At 37.0% G+C, this 25,307-nt stretch overlaps 3 protein-coding genes and 1 long non-coding RNA gene across 6 annotated transcripts; 1 reads left to right on the top strand and 3 right to left on the bottom strand.

Annotated features, from left to right (window-relative positions):
- Positions 1-1,291: 1,291 nt before the first annotated feature.
- On the top strand, positions 1,292-2,006 carry LOC147863690 (uncharacterized). Its single transcript, XR_015529815.1, has 2 exons — positions 1,292-1,479; positions 1,588-2,006. It is a non-coding gene; the product is annotated as an uncharacterized LOC147863690 (long non-coding RNA).
- Positions 2,007-8,908: 6,902 nt separating this feature from the next.
- LOC147863689 (V-type proton ATPase subunit c''1-like) lies at positions 8,909-12,855 on the bottom strand. Its single transcript, XM_087319117.1, has 4 exons — positions 12,663-12,855; positions 12,049-12,126; positions 9,363-9,527; positions 8,909-9,254 (listed from the first exon to the last, which is right to left on the bottom strand). Exons 1-4 carry the CDS (start codon positions 12,761-12,763, stop codon positions 9,086-9,088), a joined length of 513 nt encoding a protein of 170 aa, XP_087175243.1. The 5' UTR covers positions 12,764-12,855; the 3' UTR covers positions 8,909-9,085.
- A 2,622-nt stretch (positions 12,856-15,477) lies between these two features.
- LOC147863688 (uncharacterized) lies at positions 15,478-18,421 on the bottom strand. Its single transcript, XM_087319408.1, has 6 exons — positions 18,112-18,421; positions 17,633-17,745; positions 17,365-17,500; positions 15,977-16,044; positions 15,780-15,866; positions 15,478-15,688 (listed from the first exon to the last, which is right to left on the bottom strand). The coding sequence occupies exons 1-6, from the start codon at positions 18,419-18,421 to the stop codon at positions 15,620-15,622; spliced, it is 783 nt and encodes a 260-aa protein (XP_087175534.1). The 3' UTR covers positions 15,478-15,619.
- Positions 18,422-20,133: 1,712 nt separating this feature from the next.
- LOC147863687 (acid phosphatase 1-like) lies at positions 20,134-25,018 on the bottom strand. Of its 3 annotated transcripts, none has more exons than XM_087319410.1 (5): positions 24,793-24,972; positions 24,568-24,691; positions 22,780-23,178; positions 20,819-21,028; positions 20,134-20,558 (listed from the first exon to the last, which is right to left on the bottom strand). In XM_087319410.1, the coding sequence occupies exons 3-5, from the start codon at positions 23,139-23,141 to the stop codon at positions 20,381-20,383; spliced, it is 750 nt and encodes a 249-aa protein (XP_087175536.1). In that variant the 5' UTR covers positions 23,142-23,178; positions 24,568-24,691; positions 24,793-24,972; the 3' UTR covers positions 20,134-20,380. The 3 variants fall into 3 exon arrangements, with proteins under 3 accessions (XP_087175536.1, XP_087175537.1, XP_087175538.1); XM_087319412.1 differs by lacking the exons at positions 20,134-20,558; positions 20,819-21,028 and adding exons at positions 22,167-22,560; positions 22,601-22,702 and having other exon boundaries at positions 24,793-25,018; XM_087319411.1 differs by having other exon boundaries at positions 24,568-24,972.
- Between the last annotated feature and the right edge of the window lie 289 nt (positions 25,019-25,307).

Here is a 25,307-nt window from a genome sequence, read left to right as displayed (position 1 = left end):
ACATTATATCCATATTTATCCTATTGTGATGGTCACAATAAATAGTCCACATTGAACAATCCTATTGCCTAATGTTAAGAAAACGTGAAGAAGGCACTCGAGCTCTTCTTATGTGCGCGGCGGATCGTAGTGTGCTGGATCGTTAGCGTGCTCTAAACAGACAGAGAAAGGAAAGGGGACTTACCTCTGTAGTAGCAAAATGGTTTTCTTCTATTACATGTAGAGCTCAACTTGCTCTCGTCAGTCTTCTGGTCTCTCACTCTCTCTCAGAGTTCTCTACTCACTATTCTCTGTTTTTTCTCTTACTACTACTTCCTATTCACTCTCACTTACTTTTACCTAAGTCATAAGTTATTACACATGCAGCTAATTAGCTGCCAGTAGCTAATTAGCTGTCAGTCGCTAAATAGCTGTTCACTAGCTAATTAGCTGTCACTAGCTAAATAGCTGTTCAGTCGCTAATTAGCTGTCCATAGCTAAATAGCTGTTTTACCTTTTTGTTCACTAGTAGCTAAATAGCTACTATAGCTTATTTCTCATAAGCATCACATACCATGTTGAGCTTGCTTCTCAACACCTAAGCCCACAAGGGTAGATTTATCATTCACAAAAGCATCTTCATGCTTCACATCATTTGCATGTGGATAAGCCATGTTTTAGACGGATGGACTTGAGCCTTGCACGTCATATGCTTCATCGCCAAACTCTCATATCCTTGTCCAAAGCATTGCTAATAGAGTTGCCTTATTGTTTATACAGATACATGACAAAATGAATTTATTGGGGCTCCTCCCCCTCTCTCTATACTCCATGCTCACGTTGACCCCTCATTTAAAACTTCTCATGCTCTCAATCCTCGAGTCTTCCTGATCCCTACCAAAACCTCAAAAAGGAAAACTACCTTCCCGTTTCATTCACCGAATGAACGACATTGGGGCAATTTTCTTCCACTCTTCCACTCTTCTGCTCCTTGTTTCTTGGTCTTGGTATTTCTAACGAAACAAACAAAAACATGAGGATATGAGTTAATATGAGAAAGCATGTTTGTCTAACGTAACCTTACAAGTGACATATGTTTATCAAGTGTCATATGTTCAAGGCAATGAAACCGAGCCGAACCATGCCCATTGTTAGTAACGTTGACATATGTTTATCAAGTGTGGTGGTAGTTACTAGTGACAATGAGATAGTTTGATCTCTCCACCAAGGTTTTCCGAAATTGTAAATGTAGCCCTCGACAATGGGCATCATATAACAAGAGCTTAGCTTCCTAGCTATCTCTACTGTCTATTCTGTTTTTGACGAGGTCTAGGTTTAGATTAGAGGTAAGGGAGCTATGGCAGGAGGAGCGAGACAGAAGAAAGGAGGGTTACCTCTTGGTGGTATAAGGCTTCTCATCGCAGGCCTCATCCTCGGTTATGCCATGGCTCACCTTGCACACTTTCTACCCCGCCTATTCTCCCTCCTCTCAGAGAATCGGTAAGTGCTCTCTCCGTCTTCTGAAATTGCTGTCGGAATTGCTCTTCATGTTGAAATCAATCCTGAATGTAAAAGGGCCGACCGCATCATGGCTTTGTATCATTATAGGTGAGGAAGAAAGAGTTGCAGTCTGCCGTTTTTTATGGATCAATAGGCTATGAAAGAAAGGAAGGCTGCAGTATCTTTTTATCGAGAAACGTTCTTGAAGCAAAGGGAGGCTTTTTATGGTTTAAGTGTGCAAGAGAAAGGCTCATCAGGTCCTTAAAGAAAGAAAGGGCCACTTTGTTATTGGTTTGCAATGTTGTGATGGGGGAAAAGGGCGGGTGTTCTGTATTTGTATGGATCGGCAAGGAGAGATGCGATATGTTTATATTAGAAAAGAAATGTAGGCCTTGTAATGGTTTTACAATTCACGGTGAAGACAAAGAATTTAATTCTGTATATTCTCTGATCATCAAACCCTAAATAGGATCTCAATGGTCTAAAATAAAGTCATTCCTACCATGTGCTGGTATGGAAAGCTTCAATTTATAAATGTTTTATAGAAGGAAAGGTGCAGTATGTTTATATTTCTAACAAAAGCTTGACAATGCTGTGCATTTACAATTTATGGCAAAGAGAAACAAGTGTTATATTTTATATTTATGGATCAACAAACCGTTGATATGCTCTCAGTGGTCTAAAACATGCCATTCCCACAATGTGCTGTCATGGAGAGTTCTTGATTTTTGTCTTAGAGAAGGAAAGGTGCAAGATCTTCATGTTTCAAGCAAAAATGAAATTGATTAGTTTTCTGCGGTATGGTGAAGAGAAAAAAATACTGTTATTTTCATAATAAGTTCTCAATCGTCTGAAACAAAGTTTCTCCTACAATGTGCTGGAATGGAGATTTCTTGAATCTGGCTGTGTGAAAGATGGAATGGGCATTTCTTGAAATTATGGCATTAAAAGGCATCTTCATCAACTATGAAGATAGAACTCTCAATGCAATAGCATGGTCTTTACACCATGTATTTGAGAAGGAATAGCAGGTAGACTGTCGTCACACTGTACACATTAAGAAGGTGAAAAATAAAGGCATTTAGCATTGGGCAAAATAATCTAGAATTTGCTCACAATTTGGAGGTATCAGTATAGTCTCAAATATTTTCGCATGGAAATCTCTCTTAGATCCTCTCTTTCTTCGACCTTCTAACGTCTTTACAGTCAGTCAATTACCAAATTGTACATCTAGATCCGTGTGAATGTTGAACGAGTTATAAGGATACAACTGATGATAATTTTGTGCAATAGCATGGTCTTTATACCAGGTATTTGAGAAGGAATAGCAGGTAGACTGTGGTCACACATTAAGAAGGTGAAAAATAAAGGCATTTAGCATTGGGCAAAATAATGTAGAATTTGCTCACAATTTGGAGGTTTCAGTATAGTCTCAAATAATTTCCCATGGAAATCTCTCTCAGATCCTCTCTTTCTTCGACCTTCTAACATCTTTACAGTCAGTCAATTATGAAATTGTACATCTAGATCCGTGTGAATGTTGAACGAGTTATAAGGATACAATTGATGATAATTTTGTGCCAATCACAAACATGATAGATTTTAGATGCTAATATTGTATAATTAAACTTGTTATAAAAGCTATTATGAAATTAAAGATGGAATTATAGGCAGTTTACATTGCACATGAGTCTTATGGAGTTGAGTTTGGAAATCCATTCATTTTATTTCAAGGAAGTATATCACTTTTTGCAAACCTAATTTTTATCAAGTTGTCCTTGTTAAATTGAAACAGTAGAGAGAACTCACTTCTTTTCATTGATGTAATCTTGGTTTATCAATCTTGTGCAGTTTAGAATATCATCTCAAAGCCCTAGATGGTTTTTTCCATGGAAGAAAACACATCAAACCAAGCAAATACCAAGGTCATGATCATCCACATTCTTGTGGGTTCACCCTATATGGAGGATTCAAAGCACAAATGGGCATATCCTAGTGTCTCAAGTGGACAAGGCTCATTCACTCTAGTTTCCACCGCACACTTCCAAACGCCTTGTACCATGGTATTACATTTGACAGCATTGTTACGCTTAGCCCTTTGGTGTATTGCAACCATATGGGCTCTAAGGTACCCCACGTACACATAGACACAAATACGTCTACAAGTCACGATATTGTGATGGATGATACATAGAAAATAATTGCTTCACTTGAGATCATCAATATTGAATTGGTAACACCCCATATGGTGCCACATTCTTTATTGAAGTCATTAAATGATACTACCTCAAAGACTACTACATAGAGCATTTGAAGCATCAAAACCAATAGCAACAACACGACGCATGGAAAGGATCATGTTATTTAGTGTTGATGAAGTGATTCAACAACAATGGCTTCCATGTAATTCGCTACCTTTTCGATTTTACACATCTTTCCAAATCTATGAACAAAACAAGGTATGATGGCAATTTTTTACCAAACAGTCATGCATTACACCAAGACAACCTTTCTCCCCAAATATGGGGAATTATGAAAATCATTTCATGAACCAGACCACAAACATTTTTCTTTATAACCTAAGAGTCTAAACAACGTTGTCCAACAAATAAAAACTAATCCATGATCAAAACGAGACACTTCTGAGCTCCTATTGTGGAAAATTGAGGCACATGGTCTGGAGTATAGGTAGCAAAGGATTGGAGGAAGATATGCTAGTTTGCCACGAGTATTGAAATGACTATCTTGGAGGTCTTGTAAAGCTTAGTGGTGACTATGAGAGCTCAGAAGACAACCAAGCTATAAATAATGGTAGGTCTAAGGAGGTAGCCACAATTTGATTGAGAAAGGAAAAAAATTAAGGTGGGGGAAAGGGGTAAGGACATAGATAAAGAGAAGGGGAAAAAACGTGTTCCTAGGGGTACTTTTATGGAAATAATTAGGTGTCCAAGATTGAGGTTGAAGAAATTTCTTGTCTTCAACTAACTTATGAGGGTAAGTATGAAGGTGGTTGAGGTTGAGGTTGTGTGAGCCAACCAGGGGTAATGTTCCTAATCTTTCCTAGCTTCTTCAAACTTAGACCAATAAATGCAAAGATGCCCCGAGGCATATGATTGGAAAACCAAGATCTGAAAAGCCAACCAACGAGTAGAGTTTAAGATCTTTCTTGTCAGTTCCAAAATTACATGATGATTTATGTAAATGCTTGAGGCTCAAGTGGGGCAACAAGAAGGCATTGTATGAGATAATCCTACCATGCCGAAGAAAAATAAAATTTGTAAGATTGGTAAAGTCAATTAAGTATTTGATTTTTTGGGAGGAATTGCAACCCAAACCTTAGTACGTTGGTGAAGCATAGGTTACGTGCTAGGCATTCCAAAGTGTTATGTTATTATAGGCTTCTAGTATGTCGGCGAAGAAAAGGCTGCATATTGTCTTTTTCATGTCAATATTCAGCTTAGTTAGTAGTGTCAATATGTGAGCATATGTGTGTGAAGTTGGGCATGGGCTTTTGGATCTGACTTGTTGACAACGAAAAACTCCTTATAATGGTTATTGTGATTGTTCATATTTCTATGATCATCATTCGGCAAAAATCTGTGATTGTTCATATTTTTATGATCATACTTTCAGTTGCATGCATTGTTGTTCAATGATATCGTTATACTTGAAGTAGTGGAAAGAATGACTTGTGATACTTGGAACATGGTATGTTTCTGCAAAAGGTTAGACCCAATGGGTGCAACACATGATGGGACGTTGTGGGGATGACTTATTCTATGAAGCCTTTCGGGGAACTATTATTAGTAGAGTCCTAGAGAGAAGTGTTGAAAGTTAGAAGATGAGGATGTATGCATGGGGGCCAAGTGTCATCTCTTTTTATAGGCGATTACTAAAAAAACCATTCTATATATGTATTGTGGGCCGACCTTCTTTAGTTAGTGTGTGTGAGTGTGTGTGTGTGAGAGAGAGAGAGAGAGAGAGAGAAATAGAAATAGAAATAGAGAGAGATGGCGAGTACGTGTAGCTGTGGTTCCTCTTGTGGATGCACCTCTCCCTGCCCTTGTGGTAGCGGTTGTATCTGTGGTTCTTCTGAATCTTCTAGGTGGTGATTGACTTTCTTTGCATTTTTACATGCATATGCTCAACTCTTTCTTGGATATAATACATTTTGCTTAAAAATTATTGTCTGTTATGTTTGTCTTTAATGAAAATTGTTTGTATGATGCTTATTTTTCAATTATCCCGTTGTGGATTGTTGTATGGTTATTGCATTTTCCGTCATGTGATGTGGCATTTTGGGTGTGCTTAAGATCTTTTTTATGTTGGAGCGGGAGTACGTCTATAGTTTGCAATTTTGTGTTTTAGTGCATTGTTTGTTTGTTAATTGTTGATTCACATCACACAATTGCTTTTAATATTCACTCTTTGATCCTTAGGCTGAAATTTGTATACGAAATGTTAAATAACAGGCTATATCTTTTAAGTGTGATGGTAATCATTTATCAATTTCTTGATATATATTGGATTTTGTGGTCACTTTTGAACGTAACTTAGTTTAGCAATACCAAGTCTTGTAAAGATTGTGATTTGTGTTTGAAATTGTTTAGATAAAACATGGTTCGATAGAACATGGTTAGTATTATCTTATTAGTAAGATTGTATTGGTTTTGAAGCTCTATGTGTTTGGTGTAGTGGAGCACCAGCAGTGACACCATATTGCAAATGTGGTGAAAATTGCAGTTGTGAGATTTGCAAATGTAGCAAAGTTAGCGATGCAACAAGGGGTGTCTCCTATTGTAAGTGTGGGCAAAATTGTTCATGCGAAGCTTGCCAGTGTACAAGGGCATCCGTAACTACTATATAAGGCATGAAAGAAAGGATGGTTTTGAAATATTAGGGAGTCCTTGGATGAGAAGATTGGGGTTTCTAAATATAGGAGCTAAGGGGTTTGTGAAGGTAAGAGATATTGTAAAGCACTTTTATATAGAAGGTTTTGATGGTGCGACGTACGCAACAAAAACCTACTTTTACGCCTTGTGCTACCAATGAGTGGCTTGAATTACAGTTATTTTGAAGGATATGTAATAAATTTGTGTTTCGATGATTTTGTAGTATTGTGAACAGTTTTAGCTCAAAAGTTTGTGGTGTTAAATGTTTATTTATTTATGATGGTTATTTGGTTGTTGGAAGGCACCTTTGTGTGGTGGTGGATAGCATAAAATTATTAACTAATTGGAATTTTAATTCTCTTTGAAACAATTGATGTGTTCGAAAGGTGACACTTAACTTTTACGTTTTAATTCTCAAACAATTGATGTGTTTGAGAGGTGATACTAACTAATAGCTTTTGAAAGTTATTAATTGAGTCATGACAGACTCAATTCCTTGGTATGGATTCTTTTTGAACGTGATGGCTTATGTGAAGGTGGTAATGGTGCATCCTTTTGGTTGAAGTTATGGCAAATTCATTCTTTGACATAGATACCAAGTTAATCCTTTCTAAGTTCTTCTCTTTGGAGGTACAAACCTATCTTTTTACATTTAATTCTGTGTGAAACAATTGATGTGTTTTGAGATGTGATACTAACTAACCATTTCTCGTTTTTGAAAGTTGTCATGACAAACTCAATTCTTTGGTATCAATTGTAAGTGTTAGTTGTCATGAAACTTTTTTTTAACGTGATGGCTTATGTGAAGGTGGCAATTGTGAAGGTGGTATTGGTGCATCCTTTAGATACAAATTCATTCGGTGACATAGATAGCAAGTCATCCTTATTAAGTTCAGACTCTTTGGAACTTGTTGTGGTGGAAACTATTTTATTATCAATCCTCACAAGCTCCAAAAGTCATTAAACATCTCTTTTAGAACTTAGTGTTGGAGAATATTTGATTATAGGGAAAACATTATTACAATTATCAAATATTGGAGCATTTGAGCCCTTGTGGTATTTCAGTCCTTGTGTTATATGCATCTTGTAATAGATATTTTGTTACGATAATGTTAAATTTCTATTTATAATTCGTATTAAAATTTTTGACATTTTGACATTTGAGCAAGTGAGGGCTAATGTTTGGGCTATATATCGAATCAGTTTGTGGTCATTGAGACTCGTTTTTTGGCACAAATCTTGCATATGTGCCACGTCAAGATATGTTTCCACATGTAAATTGTCAATAGGTTATGCTTCAGATAGCCAGCATTTGATAGGGGGTAAAACATGAATAATGAGCCATATGAAGCATCTCCCACATTCCAAATTGGGGCCGACATTTCTCCACTACGGAGTGTCAAAGGGAGAATAAGAAGAAGAGGCTTTTAAGTAGGTTCAACAAGGTTCTATTAAATATTGGTAGTGCTGAAATTATCTGAAGATATTAATGCGTTTTCAACAAAATCTCATATATGAAATCTTTTGAGGGGATTTTGAAATAGATACCTTTATAACGTATTATTGTGATTTGATTGGTATTCAATTATTGGGACATGTAAGCATTTCAATTTATAGTTGACATGAAATCTACATGATCCCAAACATTACCCATCATATGCACAACTGAAGAACAAGTGTTTGCTTGGACTAGATTGGCAAAACAATAAGAGCCTTCTATGGCTTGGTTTAAAAGAAACGACATTTGATGCACTATATATACATAACACCATAAGAAGGGTGGCAAAACAACAAAAAACGCCAAGCATAGTGTCAAATTATAAGCAATGTTTGAAATTTGCTTCAAACAATTGGCTTAAAAGAAGCAAAAATTGATGCACATTACATACATAACACCATAAGAAGCGTGGCAAACAAATAAACTCCAAGAATTGTGCTAATAAGCAATGTATGAAATTTTCTTGAAAATATAAGAGGTTTGTAAACAATCTATTAGAATGGATATCCTTAGTAGGAATGTAAGGTTTGATCATTTATTTCCATCATTGCATCACATGTTTTTATTATATATCATTGCTTTGCTTGCTTAATATAGTTTGTAAGAAGATTTTAACTCTATTTCAAGTTGGTGCACAGCAAGTTCAGGTCCACGTGTGGTCGTTTAGCTTTATATGCTAAAATTGTTGACAAATAACATAACCATCGAGCATCATGACTTTTGATATATATAATATCTACTCCACTTCATATTGATCCACATCAATGCTTTTAAAATCTGGTGAAAATAAACATTGGGAAAAGACGCCCATTTCTTAAGAACTTTCTATCATACCAATTCAGATATATGGCCTTCAAAATGTCAGCCATTATACTGTATTAATTAGTCATTGTTTTTCACTCTCATCTATCTCAAACAATGATATCAACTCACTTTGTAAAGACAGAACAAACATTCTAAATCATACCATCCATGATACAATGATATCAACTCACTTTGTAATGACAGCACAAACATTTTATATCACAACATCAATGACTGTGGGGACCTCATCCCTAAAGCAATGGTTTTAGTAGGATCAGAAACCTTCTGCTTTTTTGATACACAAACAAAAATAAGTAATCTACATATATAAAGCCAAGAGGCTTCCACTCGCAATGAAACATTGAATTCAACCAGCTTGCTATTTTGGAGGTGAGCCACATAATGTCCTATATCATGATGATGTTGTCCAGGTCACTTGTGAAGACATTATAATGCCAACAATCACTCCAAATAAACCTAATGCGCTTCCAAAGATTTCTATAACCAATATCTTCACAAAAAGCGTGGAATTCTGGGCATCTGAGAGGGCACAACTGCTCCCAATTATACCAACACATATTCTAATATCAAGAGAAAATACAAGATAAATTAGGCTGGCTAAAACATATTTTAATGAAAGAAGAAAAATGGCATTGATATTTAAATCAGATAGTTGATGCCCATTTTACCCGCATGCCAAATTGGCAAATCCAACGATAAGTCCAGAAGCAAAGATTGCATATCCTCCTCGCATAGAGTCTGCTGTTGTTGTCTGCTCTACAGATTGCAATCTTGTTTGAAGAATAATTGCTACAATGACTCCATAGATTGCAACAGCTTCACAAAATATAATGCTGGCCAAACAAAAGAACAATATGAGAGACCCCTAACTATCTGGCACCTAAGATAATATTATCAAGGCAAAAGGGAAGAAATGGATAGAATCCAACTGGATGAAAAATCATGGCAAATGATGAAATGATGTAAGAATGTTTAAAAAAATGAATCACTTTGAGCTTTTAAAGACACTATCCAACTCTCGGGTATGCGAGAAATATATATTGAATATAAGATGATGTAGGTTGGCATTTTACGAGAGAGAATACAATGTTGGAGATATTTCAATGCTTTGAGCATAGATTTTACAATAAACCTTTGAGTCGAATTAAAAAATATCATATTAAGATAAACACTAATCCTAGAATATAAGGCCCATAGAAAGATTCCTTGAAGCCCTTCATGTATAGACTTTGCGGTTGCTATCATCTTTGCACCAGACAAAAATCCCTGGTAATTGAGCAGGAAGTATTGTAATAAGACAAGATAACAATGCATACAGATAGATGCATATAGAGAGAAAGAGGGGAAAGGGGGGAAAACAACCTAGAAGAGAAATGACATGTCAAGGACGCTTAAAACAGAAAAGTTTTGTTTTTGCATTCTTCACACATAAACGACTGACGGTGGTATTATTAAGCAGAGGCATGCTTCACTACTTCGTACGCTACATGGATACTTTATCTAGGGGAGGTGGCCTGTAACTAGGTAGGAGAGTTCAGATTTACCCTCCTCTATTTAGTACACATCTTTCTTCCAACCCCTGAGTGTTTAGGGTGAGGAAAGCTTCATTTGTGGGGCCCATTCCACCGTGTAGATCCAAGCTTTCTTCTAAAATCTGATCATTTATGACCTTCTTCTTTGTAAGTCATGCAGTAATAGGCATTTATGTAATTGAAGATTTAACTTTGAAGAAAAAACAATGTTTCTGCACTTTTTGAAGTATTGCTCAATAATTAGGCTCGATAATTATTTTGTAAATTGAACATTTTAAGATGTAAGATTAGCATATTTCGGTTATTTCTAATGATAATCTATATATCTCTGTATATAGAATAGATGTTTTGGTTCGGCATTTCACTTCCAGGCTAAAACATTTTGTAGTGATGTTTATTGCTTGTATACTGTTGTTTTGTATTGAAGATTTCAGATAAATAAAAATCTCAAATATTGGATCATCTGAATTATTTATTTCCCTTGCAATACAGTCATTTAGTTTATCGTCTTTTGCTACTACAATATTTTCCCATGGTTGCCTTCAAAATGACTTATTCCACAAGTCTTCAAACATGGGTAATGACATGGTGAACATCCAAATGAAAGTTATCTGGTTAGAAGAACTATGTTGTTGCCTTCAAAATGACTTATGCTACAAGTCCGCACACATGGATAATGACATAGTGAACATTCCAATGAAAGTTTTCTGGTTGGAAGAATTATGAGTTATAGCTATTTCCTTGTGAATACACTTGCAATTAGTATGTATGGATAGAAATATCTGGCTTTAGCAAAAATCTTGTGTACTACAAAGCAAAGAATAAGAATACAAGAACTCATATTTTTGTGGCCCTTATCAAAGCTTATTCGCAACTTGAGGGAGTGTCTCCGAATGTGATAATAGTTTCTTTGGATTTCAAGTTTGCAATGGCATAGACTCCAGTGTTAAAGGCCAAAAATCCATATTCAGCTTGTAAAAAGAGGGGGGGGGTTTGAACCCAGTGTTGTTGGTGGTAATTCCTTGCTTGATATGGATGCTAAATGTGGCTGGATTGCTGAAGCTACATGAGTGTTCAATAGTTTTCTAGTTAAATATGTGGCAATATTCTTTGTAATAGTGGACTGTTTGGTATATTGCCTTTGGCCACTTTATGTTAATACCAACGGAGGATATTCTTATGGGTGAAAAAAGAATAAGAATACAAGTGAAAAAACAGTGGATCTGACGTGAAATAAGCAATAAAAAAGCAGACATTTTATTATGTGTCACGAAGCCCAAGGAGAGAGAGGAAGAACGAAGGGATGAGAGCAGAAAATCAAATGTGAAGGAGAAGAATACGTTTAACAACATCATTAGCAATGTTAGAAGGCTAAAACACTCGCTAAATGACCACCTAACTTAAGGGTTTTCTTTAATTATTCATTAATAGTGTATAAAAGAAATACCAATTTGAGAAAGAGTTTAAAAACCATTTATAGATAACACAAAATTTCGGTTGAAGATATAATGTCAAGACATTCTTTTATCTTCTTCTTTCGTTTTTGAACAAGAGAGTCATGTTGTGTAAATGCAAACGCTTGTGCCATCATCATACTCTTAATATGATGAAGTTTTTCTAAAACAGAAAGATCTCAGCAAGCCTCTCAATTTACCAAACATAAAACCTCTTGGATGCTTTTGAAACATCAATGTAACTGCATCCTTTTCCTCATTCTGAAATTTCTAGTTATTTTGAATCCCTTGTTTATCCTGACATTTCGAGTTATTTTGAATTCTATCTTTATTCTTTCTCTTAAATTCTCGTTATAAAAATTTCTAACCTTATCAGATTCTTTGATGTAATTCTTGGCGCTTTGATAGCTGCTCCAATGAGGCTACTTCCAGTTATGTAGATCCCCCTGTACGATAATATAAATTCCATACATATCCCAAGAAATGAATGGATACAATTATAGAATAAAGAAATTTGCAAGATGTAAATACAACTTCTTGATGGTTTGAATACGGATGCAACATAAAATGATATGAACAGATGGAAGACACACAACGATATATACTGATGGGTGATGCATGAAAGCTAATGCAGAATGATGAGAGTTCTCTGGACAGAAGATATAAACAGATCAATAATTTATGAAGCTCATCATACATGACTCCAAGAACTCATCATTTCGCTATGCATCTATCAGGAGTTATAACCGGACTAAAATACCAAAACAATGCATGATCTAATCGAATTTAACATAGTGGCATATGAAATTCAATACAAAAGAAGTGACTTTCTTTCCACAAAGATAGATCGATGATTTCATGCTCAACATACTTATAGATCGATTATGTATATTGAAAATGAATGCAACCCCCTAATGAAATTTCCGGGCACAAACAGGCGAAACACCCTGAAGAAGGAGGAGAAGTAAGGGTTTGAGTTTACCACGCGGCTCCGAGGACGGAGACACCCACACCAATGGCGATGCCCACAGCAGAGAAAGCATAAGGAGAGATATTAAGAAAAGCAGTCGAAGCATATCCCATCGCTGCAGAATCGTAATCTTCTGTCTAAATGTCTGTGTGTCACGATCTCTCGCAGAAAGTCTCAATGCTAAAATGAAACACTAAGATTTTGATGAGACCTGTGTGATAGAGAGAGAGAGAGAGAGAGAGAGAGAGAGAGAGAGTAAAATGTGTACATATTATATATACCCTCTAAACATAGGAAAGGTGTGGGTGAATAAAATGTGTACATATATATATGTAGTATTACCCTCTAAAACATAGGAAAGGTTAAGATAAAGAGGCTAGCTACAATAGACATTCGGTTAAGTGCGCACTTCTTACTTTGAACGCAAGGAAGAAGTGCACACTTACTTAACCGAGGTGTGCACTTAGGGGTTTTCTAAAACATTTTTTAGGGTTTTTTGAAATATTTTCCTTCTGTGCTCTAATCATATAATTCTTGATAAGAAAAGTGATCAATTTTCGTGATATCATTTACTTGAAAAGTTTTTTGTTTCAGCATACATTCTCTTCAGTTTCTTTCTCGATTCTAGATTACCTTCAGTTTTCGCCTTTTTGCTACGTTTGAGGAATACTAACATCCATTATGCAACAAACCTAATGAGCTTCCTTGGATGCGATGGGATTTTTTCTTGTGCTTTCCTCCTAGTAGCGGCAAGTTTGAGGAATTGAAGTATGGATGGTGAAGATACGAAAAGAGAGAGGGGGAGCAATGGACAAATCATAGGCTGCAACTTCAGTCATCTTTGAGAATAAACAAGATCATAGAAAGAGAGAGGGAGGGAGAGAGGTTTTCTTCATGCAGGAAAAGAGCACACACGCACGTGGCACATGCAGAAGTTTTGTTGCACATGGAGAAGGAGAGCTCGCGTTCACGGCCAATTGCTCCAAAAAATTGACTATTCATGATCATCAAGATATCATCATGGCAATTAACCACAACCAAGGTCGAAATAATCATATACTAGCACCGAATGATCAATTGCAACTTAGAGGGGATGTCTTGCAAGGTGATGTTGATGAAGGAATTGGAGAACTTCATAGTAGAGTTAAAAGGTTGAAAGGGGTTGCTCTAGCCATAGAGACAGAAGGAAAATTCGAGAATGAATTGCTTACTTAGTTGGAATCTACAATAATGACAGCTCATGCAGAGGTGACGAATACAATGAAAAGGCTGAATTAAAGTATAATCCAACGATCATCGAACCATGTCGTGCACGTGATATTGTTTGCCCTTCTTGGCTTATTTTCTTTAATCAAGAATCAAAATTACAGACTCATAATCGTAAACACACACACACACACTTAACCGAATGTCTACTATATATCATCATGTCATGTTATAATGTCTTCTTTCCACATCCACATGTGTGTGCTCTTCTTGACACTTCTAGGACCAAAAGTATGGTTATTTTGACACCACTATCACCCTTGTCCTTATACATACACATTGCAACCATGTGATGGGCTTCAAGGCACCCCATGTTGTCATAGATTATACGTAAACAAAGTATCCACCCCACAAAGAGGCCATTCATGTTAAAATGGCAACACCCTTGATGTTGGTAGACAACTCACTATTTCAAACAATAAACCTCATGGACCTGATTTGAACAATGCCACACTTGAAAGAAGTACATGTAAGGTATTTAAAGCATTGCCACAAATTGGGGACAACATAACTTGTACACAAGGGTCATCGTACTCACATTTGATAAAGCGGTTTGAGAATGTCTTCGACATTCCTACCCGTTCAATATTGTATACCTCTACATAATAGTGAATGGAACAAGGTATTGAGACAAGGTGTAGGGCAACTCTATACATGCCTTATTACAACAATCAAGTCATGAATTTATTTAGTGAATGATTCAACCAAATAAAAAGGTACATGTGTCTCTAGTATATACATGCTACATAGTGTTTCCTCCCACCAATGAGAGATCAAAGAAGGATGAACATGTTGCATACCAAGGGCCAAACGATGTGCGAACTATGTGCATATGATATCAAAAGCAAGGAATGCTTTATATTAAGGTGTCCATCGTACCTTCATTTCTAAGAGAAGTATGCAAACAATAGACACTTCATTGAACACTAGACACCACCAAGCAATGCAAATCAACCAACCTTTAAAGAAAAGATTAAACAGCCTATAAGTGTATTTTTTCAACTACTACATACTTTTGTTGAATGCTAAGTCTTGTCCCACATTGCCTAAAGGTCAATCACATTTGCTCAGTAGTATTATGATAACTCATCTAGACCTTAGATTATATACATACATATACACACACCAATTAATGCAAATCAAACTATCATTACTGACAGACTAAACAACCTACAAGATTACTGCATACTTTTGTTGAATCTGAAGTCTTCTCCCACATTGTCCTTCAAAAGTTCACATTTGCACAAAATTGTATTATGACCTTTCATCTAGACCTTAGATTATATGTGTACACATACACACATTACCTAAAATGCTCCTTTCAGTTTAATAAAGCCATTCTGTTATAATTTAAGTTTGATATCAACAAACGCAATAAATTATTTGAGAATTTAAAAGGTGAAATTATGCATGTGCATAGATATGAATGTTAAAACACCATGTAATGTCTCAAAGTAACTGACAAAGGCAATCTTTGTAATCTCTCCAACTGAAGTGCATTAATGTTTTCACGTCATTCTCATTCTTGACCCACCATGCAAAGAGTTCATTATTTACAAAATTATATTGAAACCCAAAGATAGTGGGATTGATTTATTGGTCGTTAAGCAATATCTTAACATTATCATAAATAAGAATGTGATCCAAGGAATTGTTTCCCTCAAATCTGTGAATAAGTATTTATCCAAAATCTAGTTGGTATTTTAGCTCTTAATGCTGGGAACCAAGGAATCAAGCAAAGTTTCACAAGCATCTTCAAGGAGATCAAGGACCTGAAAAAAAAAACATTTAACCAAATACAGATTACATCTTGACTTGACTGTGTTCTTGTTTTCATCAAATCAGAAAGAAAACAATGAAGACCTTCTCAAAACCAGCAGGTCCCCCATAGTAAGGATCGGGCACCTCCCTCTCTTCATGCTTCCTACAGTACTCACACATCATCCTCACCTAGCAAAAAGAGCACATACCACATTCAAACAGAGAAAACTACTTGCTAGAAGCAAAACAGTTCTCTTTCTTGATGCATCTAGCAGGAACCAAAAGAAAAATGTACAAACCTTTTGCTCTGAATTAGGGGGAAGATCCTGTGTTGTGCTCCACTCGCTATGTGCCTTCAGTATGTCCACTGAAATGAGAATGAGAGAGAGAGAGAGAGAGAGAGAAACTAAAGATTTTCTATGCCGCATAATTGCACTGTGACATGAGTTAAAATCAAAGGATTACTGCAAGATTCACAACTTTACCTTCTACTAACTATGCCGCCATAGACTACACAAAGTGATCTATCATTTTCAGCGGTACAATCCAAGAATAGGATATTGTCTAAACAAAAACTTAAAGCTTACTAAAACTTAATTTCACATATAGGAAGCTAGATTGCCATTGACCAAGTTGACACCAGGTTGGCCCCAAAGACTTGGTGCCCCTTACACTAGTTCTTAATTAGTAGAAGAGAATACAATCAAACAGAGCTCCTAACCCATTATAGCATAGCTAGAGGTTTAAACCTATTTCAGCAGCTAAAACCCACATGTAGAGATTCCAAGGTGCTCTCCACTAAACATACTAGAAAAGAGGATAATCAGCTAGGGGACCTGCATTTTTTAACAATCTAAAATGATTCTTCACAAGATCTAGGCTGAATTTCAAGTTCTCCATAGAAAGAGGTTTGTTTGAATAAACCAAGTCTTCTTCATGTGCCAAATTTTAAGGGATTGCAATGCTAGGATATCGTGCCACTAGTACATCTTTGACATACCAAATGAAAGTTCAAGAGAGTAAACGTTTGGAGAAATAGGACTCACTAGACACAGCATGATCTGAGAATACAGAGTATGGGAGCTACTTGATTGACATGGGTAATGCGCTTGGATAGGACTTTTTCAATAGCTTGGATAGAAATCCTAAATCTAGATGCTTTATTTGCTTTCTCTACATACATGGAAGCAGCATTGTGAACCATGTTTTGGATCCTCCCGCACTACTCCTACATCTACATATCCTATCACATCGCCAGGTATATGAATCCAGTACGTATCCAACAAGCATGATTCAACATTATACCTGCAGAAAGGCCTAGAGATCCTCCTGTATCAATTAATTAGCCTACCACCATGATTGGCTATTGTCTTCAGAAACTCTGATATTTGAATACCACTACTATTCTATGCAGATGATAGTGTACTCATTTCAGATTCTACACAAGAATACATAGACACTCAGGTATCCAACATTCCTTTACACATGATATGAGGCTCACTGTGAAACTTGAAAAAAAACTAAGGTCAAGGTATTTACTATTTACAACCTTCTTAAATCCGGCTGAATGTTAATATTACTTTGATTACAATAAAGCAAAAACTTTGAAATGCTGCTATCATTTTGAATCCCACTGCATCTACCATATATGCATAAAAATTTGAAATCGTGAAATGTTGTTTGCTACCTCTATTTTTATTATCCATAGCAAGGATAAGATCAAACTCGTTGAAATCTGAAGGGCGAATTGGCCTTGAAAGAGATGTGAGTTTAATGCCACGTTTTACTGCTGCAGCCTTCATCCTTGCATCTGCCGGTTCACCCTTTTTCAAAGAAAATTAGATCAACAACATCCCTATATTGTGAAATATGTGAGAATTTTAATTTAGCAAACAGCAGATAACTGTACACGGTTAAATAAGTGAAATTTTGAATTTGGCAAAGAACACTTTTACCTCATGATAGGAAATTGTTCCGGCAGAATCAATGTTGAAATATTCATCTAGTCCTCTTTTCTTCACAGCATATCTGAAAACAGCTTCAGCTGTGGGACTTCTGCAAATGTTTCCTGTTTCAATGGAATACATGAAAGAATGAATAAAAAAATCCAACACAAGAGAAGGTTTAGAACTTCTTTAGTATGAGTTATATTTTGCATAAGTTATACGTATATGCATATGAATATCTCCGTGGAAGAAGCCAATGATTATGGCATCCCTTCTAAAATTAGTTTTTTTTTTTAAACTGAATTAAGACATTCTTTCAGCATCATCAAAGAGGAGGACGGAGGACTTCTCTTGCCCTGTGTCTATATATGTAATATATAAAAAATCGAAAGTTACACGATGAACGGATATATGCAGCAGAAAAATAAGAGAAGAAACAGCGTATGCTCATCATATACATACGTATGCAAAGTGAATTTATTCCATACCCCAGCAGACAAAAAGCACAGAGATGCGAGGAACTTCTTCTCTGACAGAATAATTCGAAGCTTCCATCGCATTGCGAGGGCAGATTCTCGAGCCACTTCCGTTGATGGCGTATGAAGACGGACGAACGGGAACAGTCAGCACTCTGCGAAGATCGGCAGCACAGGAAGGAGAAAGAGAAGTAGAAGAAACGAACGAGCAACGCAGAGGCGTTTCTTTCAGAGGCGCAGAAATGCCCGCCACAAACAGAGCTCGGCTGGACGAGAGCGCCATAGGTGTAGCCATAACCATAGCCATAGCCAATAGCCACATGCCTTAGCGCTATGGTTTCGTCTTATTCCCAGGGTACCCCTGCGTTGTGGCTAATCTCCACGAGTGCCCCTATCGTTTCCATCATCTCCTTGAAACATTGTAGCCCCTCCTCCTCCACTATTCAATATGTGTGATGATGGTTTATAGTTTGACCAGGTTACTATGCCAAAATTCTTACACGTTGTCGCAAATTTCCGCGTGGATGTGTTGGAATGGGGCGGGACCACCGGGGTCTCGGTCCAAGGAGCCGGTAAGGGAAGAAGCGTTAACCGGACCGGTGTCTGGATATCTCTCGCAAGAGCACTATTCCAGAGTCGGTAAGGAAAAGGATTACTTGGTTCAGTTCTCGGACAAGTTTGCCAAAGTGTGATCCGGACCGGTTTTCGGATGCCTTATGGTGAGTGCATGGGTGCGGCACACTTTACCAGTTCCGAAGCAGCCCTAGACAATGCACAACGAGCTCACAACTCACACACTCGGGCACGCACACACAATTGAGAAGGGATGGTGACAAGAACACAACAGAACAGAGAAGACAGAGAACAAGGAGGCAACAAATAATCTATTAATCAACAGAGAAAAAATTACAACCAGACTCGGCTGGCAACAACGCTACTAACTCCTCACACTCACACACACTGATGTCGAGCCTCTGATTGGGAGTACACGGGGTACCAACACAAAATGGAGGCCTCGCAACACCACCAGAAACTGAAACTGAGAATGAGAGGAAACGGAAATCTGCGGAGCTCGGTCGATCGGAAATTGATCTCATAGCAAATGGCAGACCCTCAAAGGCAACTACAATATATCCTTAAACTTGTAAGTGCCAACGTGAAAAAGGAAATTGATGATAAATTTGTTAGTTATACACAATTTGGGCATTGGAGAAGAATATTTTGGACAGTAATTTCTTGGTCCTTGTATGCTATGTCTTGAGAGTCCTAGTATATACTAGTTTCCGATGAATAGTTTGGTGCGTGTTTGTCTTGCATATCGTCATTATTTTCATGCAAGTTTGAGAGAATTTTTGTAGCGCATCATAAATCTCCAAATCACAAATTTCAATAAAATGTTTTGCAAACATCCAAGTCACAATGTCCTTTGTTTGTCTGTCATTATGCTACACATGCAATGAAGTGCGTCTACCTACTAACACTCAACACCACCATATCACAACCTCCATCTTCCGATTCTTTTCTTGTGTGAAAAGACTACAATTGGCATGGAAGGAAGCATGAACTTGACTCCTATTTCTTTGTTGTGTTACAAGTATTTGGTTGAACCTTTCAACATACTTTTTGAAGAAGGATAATAAGTGAGCACAATTTCTCTCTTAGAAAGAATTTTATTATTATCTTTGGAGGTCAAATATTACCAATGAGACAAAAATATAATATTTTCACGTACCATATCTGAAAGTGGGTAGTGACTTTCTATGTTCATGAACTTTACTAATGAATGTCCCAATTGAGGATGCACATTGCTACTCTGAGAGAAATTCGTACAAGGATTCAGTTTGGTCGAAGATGTGTGGAAAACAAAGCACTTTATTAAAGTGTAATACTCTAAACCATCAAACTTGTTTAGGGCAAAGTGTAGATACTTTACTACTCTCATTAATCGTGCCCAACGCTCAAGCATTTAATATATACCACTGTTTCAATTTGATGAAAGATAGCCCTTGTTTTTTTATAAATGAAGGCGACGGATTCAGTAATCACTATTACCACAAACAAGCCGCTGGACATGACCATGGTTCATGAAACATACACAATATACAGGTTTGGAAAGAGATTTGAGTAGTTCCGGATCACCAGGCAGCATAGGCAAGGCCAATGCAAAAGAATGATATACACACTTTGGTTTTTCTTTTCAAATTTCAACGTATCTCCCATCTTTGGATAGGATACTAAAAATGGCAAATGTTTTTGGAAGCTTTTAACTAGGTGTAGGAGGTTAAGCAATGAAATACATCGGATTTGGTACTTTAAACACGCGGTTACCAGTGGCATATCCTTTTATATCACTCCATTGATCACCCATATTGCCCCAAATCTGATATCCTTGCTCCTCCAGTTCAAGCCTCCTAGCTGACTTATAAGCTGTGGCTGTTAAAACCTCATCTTCCTCTTGCCTACAATCAGAAATCATGAACGTTATATACTGTAGAAAGAGCTTTTAGTTAATGTTACATTTATTAAAGAAATTTCTATTTAATATTGTAGTGGTGAAGAGACTCCTTTATGCGCTATTTGATTAATTTTTTGTAATGTTTTTATATTTGTGATTGAAACTTCTTCTCAATGTTATATTTGTACAAGAAACTTCTCCTCCTTATGTTGTATTTGCAAAAGAAACTACTTCTCCATGTTATATAACCAGACATAGCAGTACCTTAAGATCAGGTCTGTCCAACCAGTGTATCCTTCTTGACGTAAATTCTGTTCAGTAATATTGCGTTTATTCTCACCTCTTCCGGTGAGAAAGAAAACACTGACTTTTGCTTCAATCAATAGGTTGTACAAAGACAATATAGGACCTATAGCTGGAGCTTCAGCCAAAACCTCCCACTCACCCCAACTGGTTCTATTGAATGGAATGGCCCTGCCAAAAAAGAAAATGTGAAACCAAGCATAATAACTCTGATATACGATGCAAGCTCAGAATGATGAAACGGTATTGAGCACTGATCATTGAACATATAGGATAGGTGATAGTACATTTGAACCTCACTTAATATTCATAGATATTCCGGTTTACTGCAATCAGAGGGAACATAGGAATGTTGTGGAGCTTGGAAATTGACTAGAGACAAATAATTATATAACAATTAGCTAATGATTTACTATTCAAGTTCATATAAAGTCAGAAAAAGATCCTGTCTGAGTTCTAAATTCCTCTGTAATCTTTTGAAGCGGACCTTCTAACTGAAAGTCTCAGATTTCAGAAAATTTTGACATTGCAATAGCACTTCATCACATTCCATTAGAAATCATAGAGAATATGAAAGGATGCTTTTAGGGGAGATGCCGTTGTTTTGGATTTTGTTGGGCTATACATGATTTGATCTTACAAAAATTGCAACGATAATCATGATACTAAGGGGCGCATGTCCAAGTAATTGGAGCTTTTGAATGGCCTCACCAAAGTAGAATCATTGTGATTCCTGTAATGGAAACACTTCCATTCTATATTGTTACAGTTAATGCTTTAACATAGGATTATGATGTCAATTTTGCAACAATGATGGGATTATGATGACAATGTTGCAACAATGATGGGATTATGATGACAATGTTGCCATAATGATGTGGGGAACAAATTATACAGAAACTAATTCTAGTTCATAACAGTAACTGTAGCATCCATAGATAGTGCTTTAAATTCAATTATAATGAGAACACGATATTAGAGATTATGGGTAGATAATCTCTCAAGACTCTGTGGAAACAAAAAACACTAAAGGATATTTCCAGAACCTAGTATCTCCAAACGTAGATGATAATCCGCAGAACTTTTGTATGAAGATTGAATGAAAAATCCATTCTAATGGTTATAATACTAATTGACTTAATCGATTCGATTATAACAAGTGAAGCTAAGCCTGACACACTTCTGTTACAGCCCAATAACTCTTGTATGAAAATTAGGGAATGGAAATGAGGTTTTATAGCCTGTTGCTCTCGGCATTGAGAAAGTCTGGGCCGTTGCTCAAATGATAATTTGAAATGGAATGCCTACCTTTGGTTTCATGAAAGTTGAAGTTCCACGCGTCAAAATCCCTAATTGATTTTCCATGATCTACATACATGCACATATGCTCTTCAAGACATTCTACATGCTCCTTATTGGTTGGTTTCAATCAAATTATGTCATATCCCTAATAAATTAAATCTGTAATCTGAAAAATCACAGGCCATAACTTTTGTTTCATAAAAGTTGATATTCAATATCTCAAGATGTCCAATTCCTTCTCACCGTCTATCCATAGGGCCTACTAAGTTATTTGGTAGTCTGTTCGTAGAATTAGTTGATATTCTACGTGTGAAGATTCCGATACACGATTTCCGATTCCCCTCATCAACTTTATTTTAGATTTTAATGAAATCACACTACATATGCTTGTACCGCCTCCTCTTATGAACACACCCATCCTTAATGTCATACTAAACCTACCTCCTCGTTGTCACAAGAACAAACATCAAATATCCGTCCATAATAGTAATTTTTGCACTATTATAGCCCTCCGTCGTAGGTATTGTAGTCTTGAAGGGTATTCTGATGCAAACTATATAACAAATATAATGTCGCTTAAAACTGAAAACCATCCTGTGTTAAGAGCAAAGAAAACATACCCGAAATGGTTTCTTGAGTAATATGTAACATGACTGAGGGCAGTGTCATCGATGTCAAATATCCATGCATCCTTTCCATCTCCCTTGAGGATCAAATTCTTGGCATATGTTAAAGCTTCTTCGGCCAAGAGCTCCACATCAAAAGTGTACTGCCCTCCAACCATGTAATCACCAATATAATTCTCACATGAAGCAGGAATCACAGTCCAGTTAACAAGGTTTCCGATCTCTGCATTTAGCCTCCAGCTCTTACATGCTGTGTTCACCATGCGATCATCGTGCCTTATAATGTCAAAGAAGTCACATGAAGCTGAGGAGAATGCCGCTAGGAAAGAGAGTGCAAAGATGAGGATGGCCCTCATTCTTGCAATTTGCAAACAAATAATTGAATTTTTTTCCCTGTGGAAGCAAAAGATCATATATTTATTCATTAATCTAAGAAAAGGAGGAATATAAATTACAAGGAAGATGTATACTGTGGGAACAATGGAACATCGATTCATGAAATAACTTGACAGAGGAGAAATCCCAATATAAGGAAAGCTTCGTGCAAATTGCAGATAGATGATAGAGAAAATTTTCCCTATGGTAGCAAAAAGATAAATTATTTCATTAATAATTGATCTCCGAAAAAGGAAGATATATACTGTGTAGTCAAAGGATCATTGATTCATCAAATAACCTGACGGGAGAAATCCGAATATTAGGAGGGAAAGATTGCAAAAGTGATGGCCTTCATTTGTACAGCTAGAATATCGCGAGCAAGTGAATTCAGATAGATAGCATATAAAGAGGATTTTTCCAGTGAAAACAGAGGAGGATCGATTATCCATCAGAAGATGTACCCGATCTTACTTTGGAAAATGGCATGGAACAAAACAGAAAACATATCACATGATCAGTCGAAGAGAAACCTCTATACAAAGGTGTAGGAAAATGTAGACTTGACTGATGGCTCTCAATAAAAATAAATTTTCCTCCTTGTGAAAACACAGGATCTTTGATTCCTTAATTGATGTCATGGAAGAGAAATCCAAATATTAGGGAAGAAAACTCAAAGATGACCAAGGGCCCTCATTTTCTGTGATCACATTTTCAATTTCTGCAATTGTGGCGTATTACGGCCCAGAAAATTTGACATTGATTCATGGAAATAATCTCGTGAAGGAATCTGAGGGGGGAGGGAAAGATGCAAAGATAAATGATGGCCCTCGTTTTTGCAAAGACCACGTAACGATAACAGGAAGATTTTCCTTCGCCAAAACAAAGAATTAGATGACCATAAAATGATCAGGAGTCATGAAATGATCAGTGATGGCTAAGAATTATGGATCTATCAAACGATCAAGAGATGGATTCATTCAAAACAGACATTAAGAAGAGAAAGTGGCAAAATAGATCCACATGGTAAATGCAAACCAGAGAGAATGGAGAGAAGCAAGCTTCTCGACTCCTGTGTAAATAAACAAAGGATCATCAATATTCATGGACTGATCGTGCGAAGGACTATGGTCTGTTCGAATAAATCACAAGCATTCAGAAAGGTCAAAATGACAAGAGAGACTCTAACTAGTGAATGAAGATAAAAAAAGGTGCTAGCTATCAAGAAATATTCTTCATGATCTAAAACGAAGGCCTGATGAAGAAAGAAAGTTTAAACCTGTGTAAAATACAAAGGATTCTCGATGTTCGTGTTGTGGTGTAGCGATCTCGTGAAGAAGCACTGGAAATATTTTGTTCGTGCAAAACGCGGTCATTAAGAAGTGGAGAATGGAAAAAGGGACATACCTGATAAACGAAGTTCAGCAGAATCTCGAGAAAGTTTCTTGATGAACAAGGCGGGCTTCGTCGAAGAGAAATTTAACCTATGAGGGCAAACGAAGGATCGATATTCTTGACGTACAAGGAATTCCTGTGTAAACAAACAAAGGATCATCGAATACTGATGGCATGATCTGGCGATGGGGGAATGCCAATGTTCTGTTCGTGTCAAAAACAAAAACGACAACTTACAAATGGAAAGCAATGGTATACTATGTCGATCAAGGTCCGGGAGGAAGAACAAAACTTTAGGGTTTAAGGAGGAGCTGTTGATAAGGAAGATCTGAAAGAGCAGGATATGGAGGAAAGGGAAAGTGTTGCAGCCAAAGAATGGGAGAGAGGAGGACAGAGAGATTGTGCCTGTGGAGCAGGGTTGAGCAGACCTAAGAAAGGACGCAAGAATAGTGCGTGTTTGCAGGGATGGACCCTCTCTATCTCTTCGATCGCCTTCACAGCGATGGCGAAACAGGAAAAAGCAAAAAGCAAGGAAACAGCGTTTGCCTCGTGCAGAAAAGCTCAGCGAGTAGGGGGGGAGGGCGGGCCGCGGGAACATAGGGCCCGGCCGAAGGATCATGACACGTGTTCCGTTCTCGTTGGCCATTCCTCCTTTTGCGTGTCAATCCCTGATTGGCCAACTCGAAGACACGCGTCAGGCCCTCGTTGGCGGCCTGAAGGGACACGTGGAGTCCAGTCATTATTATTCCCCC

The sequence above is a fragment of the Azolla caroliniana genome, unplaced genomic scaffold (genome assembly GCF_043228905.1).
Source record: "Azolla caroliniana isolate FFs.n. ecotype wild unplaced genomic scaffold, voAzoCaro1.0.p SCAF_5, whole genome shotgun sequence".
NCBI lineage: Eukaryota > Viridiplantae > Streptophyta > Polypodiopsida > Salviniales > Salviniaceae > Azolla > Azolla caroliniana.
The sequence above is the reverse complement of the archived record's forward strand: the minus strand, read 5'-3'. Positions and strand labels throughout refer to the sequence as shown.

Excerpts from the sequence above, each read along its gene's own strand:
- LOC147863688 (XM_087319408.1), bottom strand. The coding sequence starts at position 18,421 with ATGTGGCTATTGGCTATGGCTATGGTTATGGCTACACCTATGGCGCTC. Across the intron at positions 17,501-17,632 it reads GAACAATTTCCTATCATGAG|GGTGAACCGGCAGATGCAAG; the intron begins GTAAAAGTGTTC and ends TCTTTGAAAAAG. Across the intron at positions 15,867-15,976 it reads CCCCTAATTCAGAGCAAAAG|GTGAGGATGATGTGTGAGTA; the intron begins GTTTGTACATTT and ends TCTTTTTGCTAG.
- LOC147863687 (XM_087319411.1), bottom strand. The coding sequence starts at position 23,141 with ATGAGGGCCATCCTCATCTTTGCACTCTCTTTCCTAGCGGCATTCTCC. Across the intron at positions 21,029-22,779 it reads TACTCAAGAAACCATTTCGG|GGCCATTCCATTCAATAGAA; the intron begins GTATGTTTTCTT and ends CTTTTTTGGCAG. Across the intron at positions 20,559-20,818 it reads TGGACAGACCTGATCTTAAG|GCAAGAGGAAGATGAGGTTT; the intron begins GTACTGCTATGT and ends TTCTGATTGTAG.
- LOC147863689 (XM_087319117.1), bottom strand. The coding sequence starts at position 12,763 with ATGGGATATGCTTCGACTGCTTTTCTTAATATCTCTCCTTATGCTTTC. Across the intron at positions 12,127-12,662 it reads TCCGTCCTCGGAGCCGCGTG|GGGGATCTACATAACTGGAA; the intron begins GTAAACTCAAAC and ends ATTATCGTACAG. Across the intron at positions 9,255-9,362 it reads TTTGCCAATTTGGCATGCGG|AATATGTGTTGGTATAATTG; the intron begins GTAAAATGGGCA and ends TCTTGATATTAG.